Source organism: Anopheles gambiae, chromosome 2 (genome assembly GCF_943734735.2).
Source record: "Anopheles gambiae chromosome 2, idAnoGambNW_F1_1, whole genome shotgun sequence".
NCBI lineage: Eukaryota > Metazoa > Arthropoda > Insecta > Diptera > Culicidae > Anopheles > Anopheles gambiae.
The window spans coordinates 26,111,383-26,123,796 of NC_064601.1; the positions used below are offsets into that span (position 1 = coordinate 26,111,383).

The 12,414-nt window shown below is 53.6% G+C and overlaps 1 protein-coding gene across 1 annotated transcript in view; it reads left to right on the top strand.

Annotated features, from left to right (window-relative positions):
* The window catches only part of LOC1273231 (uncharacterized), a 31,986-nt gene extending 19,657 nt beyond the window's left edge, over window positions 1–12,329 (top strand). Inside the window, exons 9-19 of the mRNA XM_061648630.1 lie at window positions 1,965–3,236; window positions 3,694–4,488; window positions 5,770–6,774; window positions 6,921–7,699; window positions 8,023–8,764; window positions 9,609–10,168; window positions 10,427–10,436; window positions 10,575–11,285; window positions 11,422–11,594; window positions 11,687–11,803; window positions 11,887–12,329. Of these exons, the coding sequence (XP_061504614.1) occupies window positions 1,965–3,236; window positions 3,694–4,488; window positions 5,770–6,774; window positions 6,921–7,699; window positions 8,023–8,764; window positions 9,609–10,168; window positions 10,427–10,436; window positions 10,575–11,285; window positions 11,422–11,594; window positions 11,687–11,764 (6,125 nt within the window). The 3' untranslated portion in view covers window positions 11,765–11,803; window positions 11,887–12,329. The remainder of the gene's footprint in view (window positions 1–1,964; window positions 3,237–3,693; window positions 4,489–5,769; window positions 6,775–6,920; window positions 7,700–8,022; window positions 8,765–9,608; window positions 10,169–10,426; window positions 10,437–10,574; window positions 11,286–11,421; window positions 11,595–11,686; window positions 11,804–11,886) is intronic.
* The last annotated feature ends 85 nt before the right edge of the window (window positions 12,330–12,414 follow it).

Consider the following 12,414-nt stretch of genomic DNA (forward strand, 5'->3'; position numbering starts at 1 on the left):
GTCTAGCGTTTATTACAATCGTTTTGCAGTCGTGCGACACTGTTAGGGGTAAAAATATCCCTACATACACATGTTCGAAGATAGCTCCGTGTGACTATGATCCGAGGAATTCATTCTGTCCATCAAGTAAAAGAGATCCTCTGTAGTTGGTCGGCTCGATTCAATTACTAACAGGGGATGATCTCAAGGAATTTCAATAGAAATATTCTCAATGTTACTGTGGGCGGAGACGATCATTCCGATCATAGCTGGCCGCGACGCCCAAACCTCCCATTGAACAAATCACCAATGCTCTAACTACCATCTCTAATGTTAACAGGAATAGTCTCACTGGTTATCCTACGGCTACTACTATAAATGTTACTTTCAGGATCCTTTACGCAAATTCCAGCATCCAATGTTCCGAGTACTGTCGGCTCTCGTGGTACCCACAGATCTCGTGGACCTCGCATGCAGTAGTAACACTTGGCATAATCCCATCGCCATTACACACAGCCACAGCCCTGTGCGCAGTTAGGGTTTTGGCAGATTACCCAGAAATACCTTTTGCATTCGTGAGGTACGGGGATGATCGTTATCGGGCAACTGCTTCGGCTAAACCCCTGTCGGACTTGCGTGTACTTGCTCTTCTTCTTCGTGCAAGTGAAAATAATGCCTTTCTCAACAAAGGAAAGCTCTAGCACAAGGACTAGAAGAAAAAAAAACATAAGGAAAACAACCACCCGCCTTCCCGCCTACGCTGCTTCCGATAATGCAGTGCCCTGTACATCAATTAAAGCACTAAACGCAATGTTATTTAAGCCCATTTCGAGCCATACCATCCGCTCAACATGATGGTGGGGTGTGCGCCATCTTGTACGGCGTGTGCCCACATGCCTTACGCTTACCAATCGGCCGAATGACGATGGGATATATAGGATATGCGTTGCGCTGCGTGCGCGCCATTGAATCAATCAGGTATTGACCCACTAAGCTCGGGGCTGGGGAGGGATAGCAAAACAACCTCTTTTCGCACATTGGGGCGGGCGCGTACCCGTGTCGGTGTCATCAGATGCCTATAAATAATGCGATAAAGTAGAACAGCGCATCGCTAAACTATGTCACAGCCAGCCAGCTATGTCGCGTAAACTATGTCACCACTAAATAGCGAATAGTGGCAGGCTCCGTCATCACACGAAACCGAACGATACACGTTTAACTCCCCAAGTCTCGGCGTCGGTCGGGTTTCGGGTTCGATTCGGCAACCAGCAGAACCGATCGAAACGATCCGATTGACATAGTTGCGCGCTTTAGCTAACGCAGCAAAGTAGCCCCCGATTCTAGGCCTCGCGCTAACATTTTGTCCACGTCCGGTGAGGATTTTTTTTTTTTAATGTGAGGGAGTGAGTACCGATTTGTGGGGATTTGTGTGGTGGTTCGTACCTTTCGTACCAGCCGAGAAAATTGAACTACCCTGCACCGTGCGAAGTGCGCTTCACTTCTCCGACAGCGTTCGCCTGTACAGTGTGTCGTCACGGTCTCGCTGGTGGGTTGGCTCGAGATTTGGGGGAAGAATATACCCAAAAAAACAAAAATTGCTTGTGTGGTTGTTGCCCGTAGTTGGGCTCTCCGTTTCCAAAGTTTCCCCCAAAACACGGTGGTTTGGTGCCGGTGCTGTGTAGTACTCCATTTCCGTTCTAATTTCTCCTGTCCAATTTTCCCAGATTCTCCCGACCCCCTTCCGAAAGGTGGAGCTGCTGGTGGTACTGAGAACTGGTGGTGGTTGGTGTTGTTGGTGCGCCGGAATCGATCGTCAGCGATCAGGACGTCGCTGATCGCGCCTCTGCAGGGGAGGCGACCATCCAACTCCGCGTGTGTCTGTGTGTTTTGTGTGTCGTGCGTGCGTGTGTGTGTGTAAGTGTGTCTGTGTAAGTGTATGCTGTGGAGCGTTACGCCGTCGAAAAGAGCAGGGGTAAGGTTGTAAGGTGGTAATTTCCGGGTAGCACCAGAAACACACACAGAGGAAAAAGGGAAAACGATGACGGGCAGACGGGAGCGCCGGTCGCGGTCGAAAAAGAACCAGCCGGAGGAGCCGGTCCAGGTGGAGGTGACGCCGGCCGAGCCGACGATGCTGGACCTGCTGAAGATACCGGGGCGGGGCGATTCGCCGCGCGATTTCCGCAGCCTGCACCGGGAAAAGTCGCCGTTCGAGATCGGCGAGCGGCCGGAGAAGCAGGTCGCGTCCCAGAAGGCCATCATCGACAAGGCGCTCGTGATGGACATCTCGGGCGGCGTCACGAACGTGGACGAGTACATCTCGCTGTTCTTCACCGACTCGTGCTCGCTGGATCCGGCCAGCTGCGGCGACATCTCGACCGTCAAGGTGGTGGTGGTGGAGGAGGAGATGGTCGAGCCCGAGCCGCCGAAGCCGGCCGAGGAGCACTCCAAAACGGAGGCGGAGGCGGCCGCCGAGCTGGCCCGCATACAGGAGGAGGAGGAGGCAGGTAAGTCCGCGAAGGAGCCGACGCCGCCGCCGCCGCCCCCGCCCGAGCCGGAACCAGAGCCGGAACCGGTGGAGGAAGAGGAGGAGGAAGAGGAGGAGGAGGAGGAACCCGAACCCGAGCCGCCTCGGGCGCCGACGCCGCCCCCGCCGAAGGAGCCGACGCCCGAGCCGGAACCGATAAAGCCACCGCCCGAGCCCGAATATGACTCAGACGTAGAGCTGATCCCGGTGAAGGAAGAGTTCGATCCGTCGGTGTGGAAGAGCATCGACAGTCTCGAACTGCAGCTGCAGCAGCAAGCGGAAGCGGAGGCGAAACCGAAAGCGAAGGAGAAAGAGAAGTCCCGTGAAGCGTCGCGCCGCGAATCGACCACGCAGGAGATGACGGAACGGGAGCGCGACCTGGAATGGCAGCGGCAGCGCCAGATGATGCGACCGCCGCTGGTGATCTCGCATCTGAAGGCGCGTGCCGCCCCGAAGGGCTCGACGGTGAAGCTGACCTGCACGATCTCCGGCCCGGGCATCACGGTGCGCTGGCTCAAGAACGGCGACCCGATCGAGAAGAGCACCAAGCACACGTTCAAGGTGAGCGAGGGCCTGCTCAGCCTGGAGATCAAGGACATCGACAATGCCGACGCGGGCGAGTACTGCTGCATGATCAAGAACAAGAACGGCGAAACGTCCACCAGCACCTCGCTGACGGTGTACGAAAATTACGAAACCAAACCAACGCCGCCGACGTTCATCTCGATCAAAGGTAACGCCAAAATTGCCTGCCAAGCTCTAGTAGTAGTAGGCTAGTAGGCTGTGTGCAAGCGTGTGTTTATGCTACCGGGGCTCCAGGTGTTGGCTGAGGTGATGGAGTTCTCGACCATCGAGCAGTTCTTTTGCGATATAGAGTCATGTAGCCGCACAGTGTACGCGCCAGGCATTGGCCGGCCACTCTTCGTTACGATTGTGTGTATTGTTTTTGTGTATGTGTATTGTTTGTATTTCTGTGTGTGTGTGTAACTTCGCCCGTGGTGTGCGTGTAGCAGTCGTCGTCACTGTGCCCGTCCGTCCTACTGTCGTAGCCGCACGTCGTCGTCACACATCGGTCGATATCCATCGGAGCTATCACTAAAGCTGTGTCTCTGTGTCCTTCTGTTGTCGTGATAGTCGATTGGCGGTGGATTCTAATTCGATGTATTGTATCATTTTACTAATACATTAAGATGATGTTTCACTAGAGGACAAGCAGCAGCAGCAGCAGCAGCAGGCACCGGCAGTAGTTGCAAGTGAAGGGCAGACAGCAGAAGCTGCTGCCACTGCTTCTACCCCTGAACAACCGGCAGCAGTAGCAGAAGCTACCGCAGCTGCTGGCGATGCTCCGGCAGCCGAACAACCCGTCTCGGGCGATGCCGCACTTCCTCCCTCTGGCGCTCCCCAACCTCCGCCAGCTCAACCGCAGGAACAACCACCTCCTGCTCCTGCCGCCGTCGAAGCACCCGCCGCACCGACGACCGAAGAACAGCCCGCGGGCGAAGAGGGCGAAGCACCGGCCGCGCCACCACCGGAAGTGGGTGGCCATGCCAAGCACAGGCGAACGGCGCCGGAGAAGTCACCGTCGCCGCCGCCGATCGGGGGCGATATGGCCCGCTACTACCACAAGAAGATACTGCACCAGCGGGACAAGCTGCAGTGGTCGGTGCACCTGACCAACCGGGCCCTCGTGGCCGGCCACCGGCTGAAGCTGATGTGCTGCGCCACCGGGTTCGATCCGACGCTGGAGTGGTTCAAGGACGGGCAGCCAGTCGAGTACGACGACCACATCGTTGACATGAACGACATGCACCGGGGCGCGTACGGCTGCCTGTGGGTCAACGATGTCACCGTGAAGGATGCGGGCGAGTACAAGTGCAAGGCGAAGAACGCGACGGAGGAGATCGAAACCGTGTGCCGGCTGACGGTGGTCGAGCCGGTCAACACGGTGCAAACCTTTGCGCCCACGTTCGTGCGCATGGTTCGAGGTAAGTTCGCGCCGATGCCGATGCTAGTTTGGTTTAGATTTTGGGGCATTGCTAATAATAGCACTGGGTGTGGTGGTACCTATTCGTGACATATAGCTTGTGCACACTTACAATGGGGGGTTTTCGATGCACTTTCCAATGTGAACAGCATTATTCGCCTCTTGTGATATGATATTCAACAGCTATAGCATGCATTGCAGGGTTTGCAGAGCCTCTTTCCGATGTGGAACATCATGTGATGTTTTCCACAGCTGTCACATGTCTGTTGTATTTACAACACAGTGAGTTATCAGTTCTTCTACATGACTTTCAACGCACCACAAGCTTTTGACTGAGTTTTAAATTTTATTGTGATGTGTTGAAAATCTTGTGGAAGAACTTAAGATTTATTATGATGCAAATACAATAGGTGACAGCTGTTGAAAAACATATGGCAAGCGTTGAATAGAGCTGTTTACTTTAGGTACTGACTCGGTGAACCTTGTATTTGCATAACAATATTTGTTCAATTCTTTAAATATGACTTAACACGTCACAGTCTGGATTCAGTTAGTGACGTTTTGAAAATCATGTATAAAGAGCTAAACAAATATTGTGATGGAAATAATATTTGTGACAGTTGTTGAAAAACATCTTGCGAACGATGACTAATGCTGTTCACATTGGAAAGATATTCGAAAACTTCTGTGTTGTAGCTCATGCTACACGATGTGATGAACTGTATGTAGTTCATAGTACAGGGTTTCTCTGGGCAGCTCCAAGCCATAAGCAAACATATCATTTCAACGTTCAGTAATGTTAATCTTAAGTAGAATAATCTGTCATTGGTTGGTTGGACTAGGTTCATTTGAGATTTCTTAACCTTGAAGTAGGATTTTAACAAGGTGGCTAGATAGACTACAAGTAGGCTTATGAGTCTGATTTTGGTCATCATCATGGATGGGAATTTCTATAGAGATTGATAGGAGGGGAGTAACGGTTGCTAAGGACCTTTGTATGAAACTTTGAAATGAATCTTTACGGAAACTGATAGCTTTGCTTGAGTCTACATACGCAGTAGTGATCTGGTCTCCATACACTTTGCTTAGAATGTTGGGCTGCCTAGAGAAACCCTGTCAGTTTAATTAATAGATACTTAATGTCTCGCGAGTGCATTCATCTTTTTCGACGAACCGCAAGTAATCAGGATGTAAAGTAAAGCAGTGGTGGTGCAACACACACATTTCACTCTATTTTCTAACACCTCTGCATACTGTCCCGCCCTCTTTTTTTTGCATGTAGAAAACTACGACCCGTACAGCAACATCCTCACGGTGGAGTTTGTGATCCGGGCCAATCCGACGCCAACGCTGACGTGGTACAAGGGCATCATCAAGCTGGGCGTCTACCCGGACAGCCACATGCGCATCTCGCAGCACTTTGACGAGACGGCCGAGCACACGATCGCGTCGCTCGTGTTCTACGACCCTTCGTACACGGACAATGGCGAGTACATCTGCATCGCGACGAACACGGTCGGCGAGGCGACGTGCAAGCATGTGGTCGACTTCTGCAGCAAGGAGCAGTACTTCGAGTGGCTGGCCAAGAAGCGACCCGGCTGGTTTAAGGCCGAATCGTACATTGCGGTCGAGCCGCCGCCCACCTTTGGCGATGGCGAAGCCGGCGAAGAGGAGGAAGACGGTGGCGAGGAGGAGGAAGAGGAAGCGGAAGGTGGCGAGGAGGGAGAGGGACCGCCGAAGGTAAAGCGCGCTCCCAAGCTGCCCGACGTGAAGGAGCTGCCGGAGGAGGAAACGAAAGCGGAGGCGGAAGCGCAAGCCCCGGCAGAACCGCGTAGCGTGCAGATCGTGGAGCCGGAACCGGTGACGCCGGCCAAGGAACCCGAGCCGGAGCCGCATTACAAGCGGCGCAAGTCCCGCACGCAGGTAGCGCTGGAAGAGTTCGAGCGGCGCAAAAAGTTCGACTTTGTGTCGCACATGGCGAACGTGCGGGTCGAGCCGGGCAAGACGCTACGGCTGATCGCGTACGTGAAGTGCCCGGAGGAGGTGAGCTCCTACTGGAAGCGGGACGGGCGTGTGCTGGGCAACGGGTTGCGCCTGACGCACACCACGATGCGGTGCGGGACGTGCGTGCTGGAGATAGAGAAGTGCAAGTACCGGGACGCGGGCAGCTACACCTGCGTGGCCAAGTGCCCGACCTACGGTGAGATCGAGCAAACGTGCACGGTGTCGGTGGTGGAGAAGACGGAGATTAAGGGCGAAGCGCCGGTCTTTACCCGCCCCATGCAAGGTATGCAGGAGATGAAGAGGAGGCAGAAGCGATCGGCAAAACGTCGGATGGTCGGACATCGAGCGAGGGAAATCCCCCGAACATTGCGAGCATTTTGTTTGTTTTCTGGACCGTGTTCCTGATTTCCACCTGATTCTCCCTTACAGAAAAGTACGACCCGATACAGGACGAGCTGACGCTCGAGTGTTGCGTGCGGGGCGATCCCGAACCGGAGACGGTGTGGATCGTGCAGGGCGTGTTCATGCGCCACAACACGGGCGGCCGGCTGTACTTCCGCAAGTACCCGGACGGCCGCCAGCTGCTGAAGATCTTTCAGCCGAGCAAGGAGGACAGCGGGCGGTACGTGTGCCGGGCGAAGAACAGCGTCGACAAGACGGACATGTCGTACTGGCTGAACTACAAGAACAGCGACGAGGATGTGCTGAAGGTGTTCGAGGACGAGCTGCACAAAAAGTCGGAAAAGCCCATCCTGAGCCGGCACCTGCGGGCGAAGGATTGCGACTACAATCCGGAGGACGAGGCGCTGATCAAGTGGTCGGAAACGCGCAGCCAGCACGACAAGGAGTACGACTATCGGTACAAGCTGCGGTTCATTACGCAGCTGCAGGATAAGACCGTGCCGGAGGGTTCGAACCTCAAGTTTACCTGCTACGTCGACGGCAAGTTCCCGCTGTTCATGTGGTACAAGGACGACATACCGCTCGTGCAGGGCCGCAAGTACCGGCAGAAGACGCGCCGCGACGGCAAGGTGACGCTCGAGATCGTCAACGTCACGACGGATGACGCCGGCACGTACAAGCTCGAGGCGCGCAACTACGCCGGTAGCATTGAGACCAAGTCGGCGGTTACTGTTTACGAGAATCCGTACACCAAGTTCGTACCGCCAATCTTTGCTAGCAACATCCTAGGTAATGAGCCTGATGGCGTCTGCTGCTAGCAGTCGGCGGCAGCACCCGGGTCAAACATGGTGGCAGCTGCCGGGACTGTCACTGCCTGCATACTGCTTCAGTATCTGATTATTACTACTAAACCGTACACTAGCTAATCCCCGCTGTCAATATCTATCTGTCAACTACTGTCACTACCTTGAGCGGTCTCCGCGTTATATCGGACCGTATCTGCACGTATCTGTCTGTCAAAGCAGAAGGGTCTTTCTATATTCCTAAGCAACACCGATAACCAGTGAGCAACTGTACTCTGTTAACACAAAGAGCATCGGCCACATTCCGGCCCGGGTAACATGTCTAGATGTGTATTTGTATGTGTGTGTGTTTATCTTACACTTGTTTTGAATGTTTTGATTCCCCAGAGTACCAGCAGGCCAGTACAAATCACTACACAGACAAATCGTATACTAACACCGCTACTGTCAGTGGCCACAGCACCATCTCCCATCAGCGGTCTTCGACACGGTCGACGGCAAGTGCCGGGTACGATCACACCAAAGTGAAGGAGTACTACAGAAGACATCAACAGCACACCGGTACTACCGCCGACCAGCATCATGCGTACAGCAGCAGCAGCCGTGAGAGCAGCAGGCAAACGACCTTCGAGCATCGTCGATCGTTGCGTGCCTCTACGGGCAGTAGCAGCTATCACCATCTTCACAGTAGCAGCAGCCCGTACTATTACGGTTCCATGCAGGGGCTTGGCCACTTGAGCCACGGCGAGTCGTCGGGTCGTGATGTAACAAGCTCTTCAGACGTTGTGGCGAGACAGCGTCGCAGCTACCTCTCTCACTACGACCGGTTGACGACGACGACGACCGGCACAACGATGCGGAAATCGCCGACCGTAGCGGACCAGCAGCAGCAGCAGGGTTTGACGAAGGTGGAGCGGACGGAATGGCGTTCACGCGACTGGGCCCGCATCAAGCGAACTAGCCCGACGGTGATGCCACTTACCGAGACGATGGAGGATGATACGGCGGCAAGCGGCCGGCACTCCGTTGGTGGTGGCAGGGGCAGCAGTAGCGGTGGTGCCGTGCAAGGTAAGAACACCCGTTTGTTGTGATGGAGAACAGAACAACCACTTTGGAATGTGTTTATAAACACTCTCGAACATTGTAAGAGCGGCCCCCCCCCCCGCGTTTGAGGCGTTTGAGTGGACAGATTGAACACAAACAAACAATCGCTCTCGAGAGAGTGTGTCAATTGTCTAGAATCATTTTCTGTTGATTGAGAGGTGCTGCTGTATAGACTTTGATCACCACTCCACGATAACAACTTGATGTACTGTACCAATTAAGCTACACACAACTGATTGTTTGTATCGCGACAGATATTCTGAACGTACTATGGCGTAAAACGGCCAACATCGGCGCGCGTTCATGTTAGACTTCCCCCCGTATGTCTACCAGTTGCGTCAGTAAAAGGTTTTGGGAGGAAAGTTCTGGATGGGAATCTATCCCGTCCGATCTTGTATAAGCCAATGCTTCTATCAAATAGACAACCGAGCCAGTCGATGCTTTCATTGCAAAGAATTAATAAGAATAGGAATCATTAGACCAAGCAAGAATCGCTCAGCAGCATTCTTATGACAAATTTAATGCACTAGAACCTTTATGTAAAGACTGATGATTGAATTTCGTATTGCCCTAGTGGGCTTTACAGGGGTTTTCAGCTGTTCTGAAACTCTGTGATACATTAATCGCATATTTTTTATTTGATCGATTATGATATAACATCACAAAGAGTTCTGGAAGTGCGCCAACAGTATTAGAACCGCTGAAAACCCTTTCAAAAGTTTTAGTATATTAACTAATAGTACACTGCCATGTTCTTCGATTATTCTAATGTCCCTCTGCTAATCATTTCTCTTATTCCTCTCCACAGCAACCACCAGCACAACGGAAACGGCGGCAACTACGACTCGCGAAGAATCTAAATCCCAACGCACCGCCCAGCTTCAAGTGTCCACCGAGATGGACCGCACCACCACCACCGTCGGTGGTAAACGATCCCAAACCTACCCGTACCACTACCGGATGGACACGTTCGCAACGACGTTGTCCCGTGGCCACGACAGTCAGCTTCACAGCTCGCTCGAGATGTACCAACCGATCGTGCAGACGGTGTTGCGCGATCGGCTGGTCAAGCGCGGCTCCAACCTGCTGCTGGTCTGCTCGTTCTGGGGCGTCAACTGTGAGATCGAGTGGGTGCACAACTACACGAAGCTGAGCAGCGGGGCCAAGTATCGCATCTCGCGCCACCAGGGCATGAGCATACTGGAGATCTACGACATCACGCACCAGGAGGCGGGCATGTACAAGTGCGTGGTGCGGAACGACTGTGGCGAGGACGTCACGAACTGTTGCATTCTCGTGCTGGACCACATACGGCTGTCGTCGACGAAGCAAACCCGACCGGACCGCCACACGCTGACGAGACGGTTTTAGGCACTCCCCGCAGAAGTAGAAGCGGGGGCAGAAGCTGGAGTGTTTGTTTGTGTTTAGATAGCACCATTTAGTCCGTAACCGCTGCCTGTGTGTCTGTGTGTGTGTGTCAAATTCCCATCGAATGTATGTGTTTCCATGTTTGTGTGTGTATGATTCTTCTGTATATGTGTATATCGGTAACTGTCGTTCCGTGTGTTTGCGTGTGTCCGTTTTGATAAATCGTACCTGTGCTCTACATGACTACCGGCGGGCAAGAGAACTGAAGGTGCCGAGAATGTCACCTGGAGGCCAATCGAACCATCCCCCAACCCCCCCAAACCCATGCTAATCCTGCCTCTTGGGCGTGATGTCAATTTTCCTTCCCGATATATTTCCACCCGATATTTCCACCAAAACGCAACAGAAACGTACTCGCTGCACTCGAACGAGATCGTGCTGGAGTGCCGGGTGCGCGGTACGCCCCGGCCGAACATTGCCTGGATCAAGGACGGCGAGTACATCATCCCGGGCGACAAGTACGAGCAGTACGACCATGCCGACGGTACCTGCAAGCTGATCGTGACCAGCCCGGGCGAGGAAGACTCGGGCACGTACACGTGCGAGGCGGAGAGCGGCGGCTGCAGCGACGCGATCAGCCACAACGTGCAGTTCGTCAGCAAGGAGAAGGTGCTGATGGAGCGCACGCACAGCGTGTACCACCGGAACCCGAACCTGCCGCACTTCTACCAGGGCCTCGCCGACTACTCGATCCCGTCCGGCGGCAACATCTGTCTGGTGGTGGAGGTGCAGGGCAACTGTGAGGTGCAGTGGTTCCGTGACCGCTACCCGGTCACCGGCAAGCCGCCGAAGGTGCGCACGTACAGCGACGGCACCGGCCTGTTTGCGCTCTGCATTACGGCGGCGACGATGGACGCGTCCGGCCGGTACGTGTGCCGGGCGACGAACGCGTTCGGCAAGGCGGAATCCTCCTCGAACGTGGACATCATCAACCCGAACGCGATCAAGGGCGCGAAGCCACCGATCTTCATGTCCCGGCCGCAGCCCGAGATCAAGATCAGACAGGGCGACACGCTGTCGATGGCGTTCAAAATCATCGGCGACCCGAAACCGAAGAGTAAGTGGTGGTAGTGAACCTGGTCGACGCGGAAGCAAGCCCCCTAATGAGCGTATTCCCTTTTTTGTTTCTCTCTCTCTCTTTCTTTCGCTCTCCCGCATGTTTTCATCTCTTCTTTGGCTCCCTGTTCAAACAGTTCAATGGATGAAGGGCACGAAGGATTTGACCAACTCGCCGCGAACGGTGAAGGAAGTGCACGCGGACTACATTCGATTCTCGATCAAGGAGGCAGTGGTCGCGGACGAGGGTGCCTACTTCATCGTGGCCAGAAATCGACACGGCATCGATCGTTCGTTCACTAAAGTATCGGTACGTGCAAGGGCGATGCCTTGGTTTGGAAGGCGCACACCGCCGGGCCGGATTAATGAGCTTTTTACTTCATTCTTCTTCTCCCCGCGCAGATCAAGCCACCGAGGGGCTACAAGAAGCACCTGGAGGACGATCTTGATCGGGATGCACCCGATAAGGGCCGGAAATAAATGCATGCAAAGCAGGGCGCTGAAACTTTACACTTGTAGGTAAGCGGAAGGATTCGAGGTTTAAGCAATTGGGCAGTAAATCGACATTCTAATTGGCGCTTCTCTGCTCCTCACCTTTCTAGTTTCATTTTGGAATGTTACATTGTGTTTTGACGACGCCACATTGCTTCTGCGAAAAAAAAAGCGAAGTGAACTAGTGTGGTGGTACTAGGAGCAGCTAAGTTATCATTATCAGCATCAGCATCATCGGCGTGAACAGCGAACCGGCAGCACAACAGCACAAGCCGGCAGTATATATATATAGTTCGTCGCCTGTTCACCCTTTAATCCCTTTAAACGCATCGAACGTCTGAATCGCGTGTGGATGATTCAAACTTGAAAGAGATTGCATTGCGAGAAACATTGTTTACCTTTTTAGTAAGTTTTATGAACCCCCCTTCTCTTCCCCCACTCTCTTGTCCTTTTCTCCCAACAACCCCTCTCCCTCCCCCACCCCCAATCATTTAGTTAAAGAGAGAAGCTTTCGTGTTTGTATATGAATAAAACAGAAACGATTTTAAAGAAACTTATCGTGCACGGACGTACCCATGACCTTGAACTGCCCGTATCCGAACGCAAACGCCTAGCGCCATCTGTTGTACGCTAGCGGT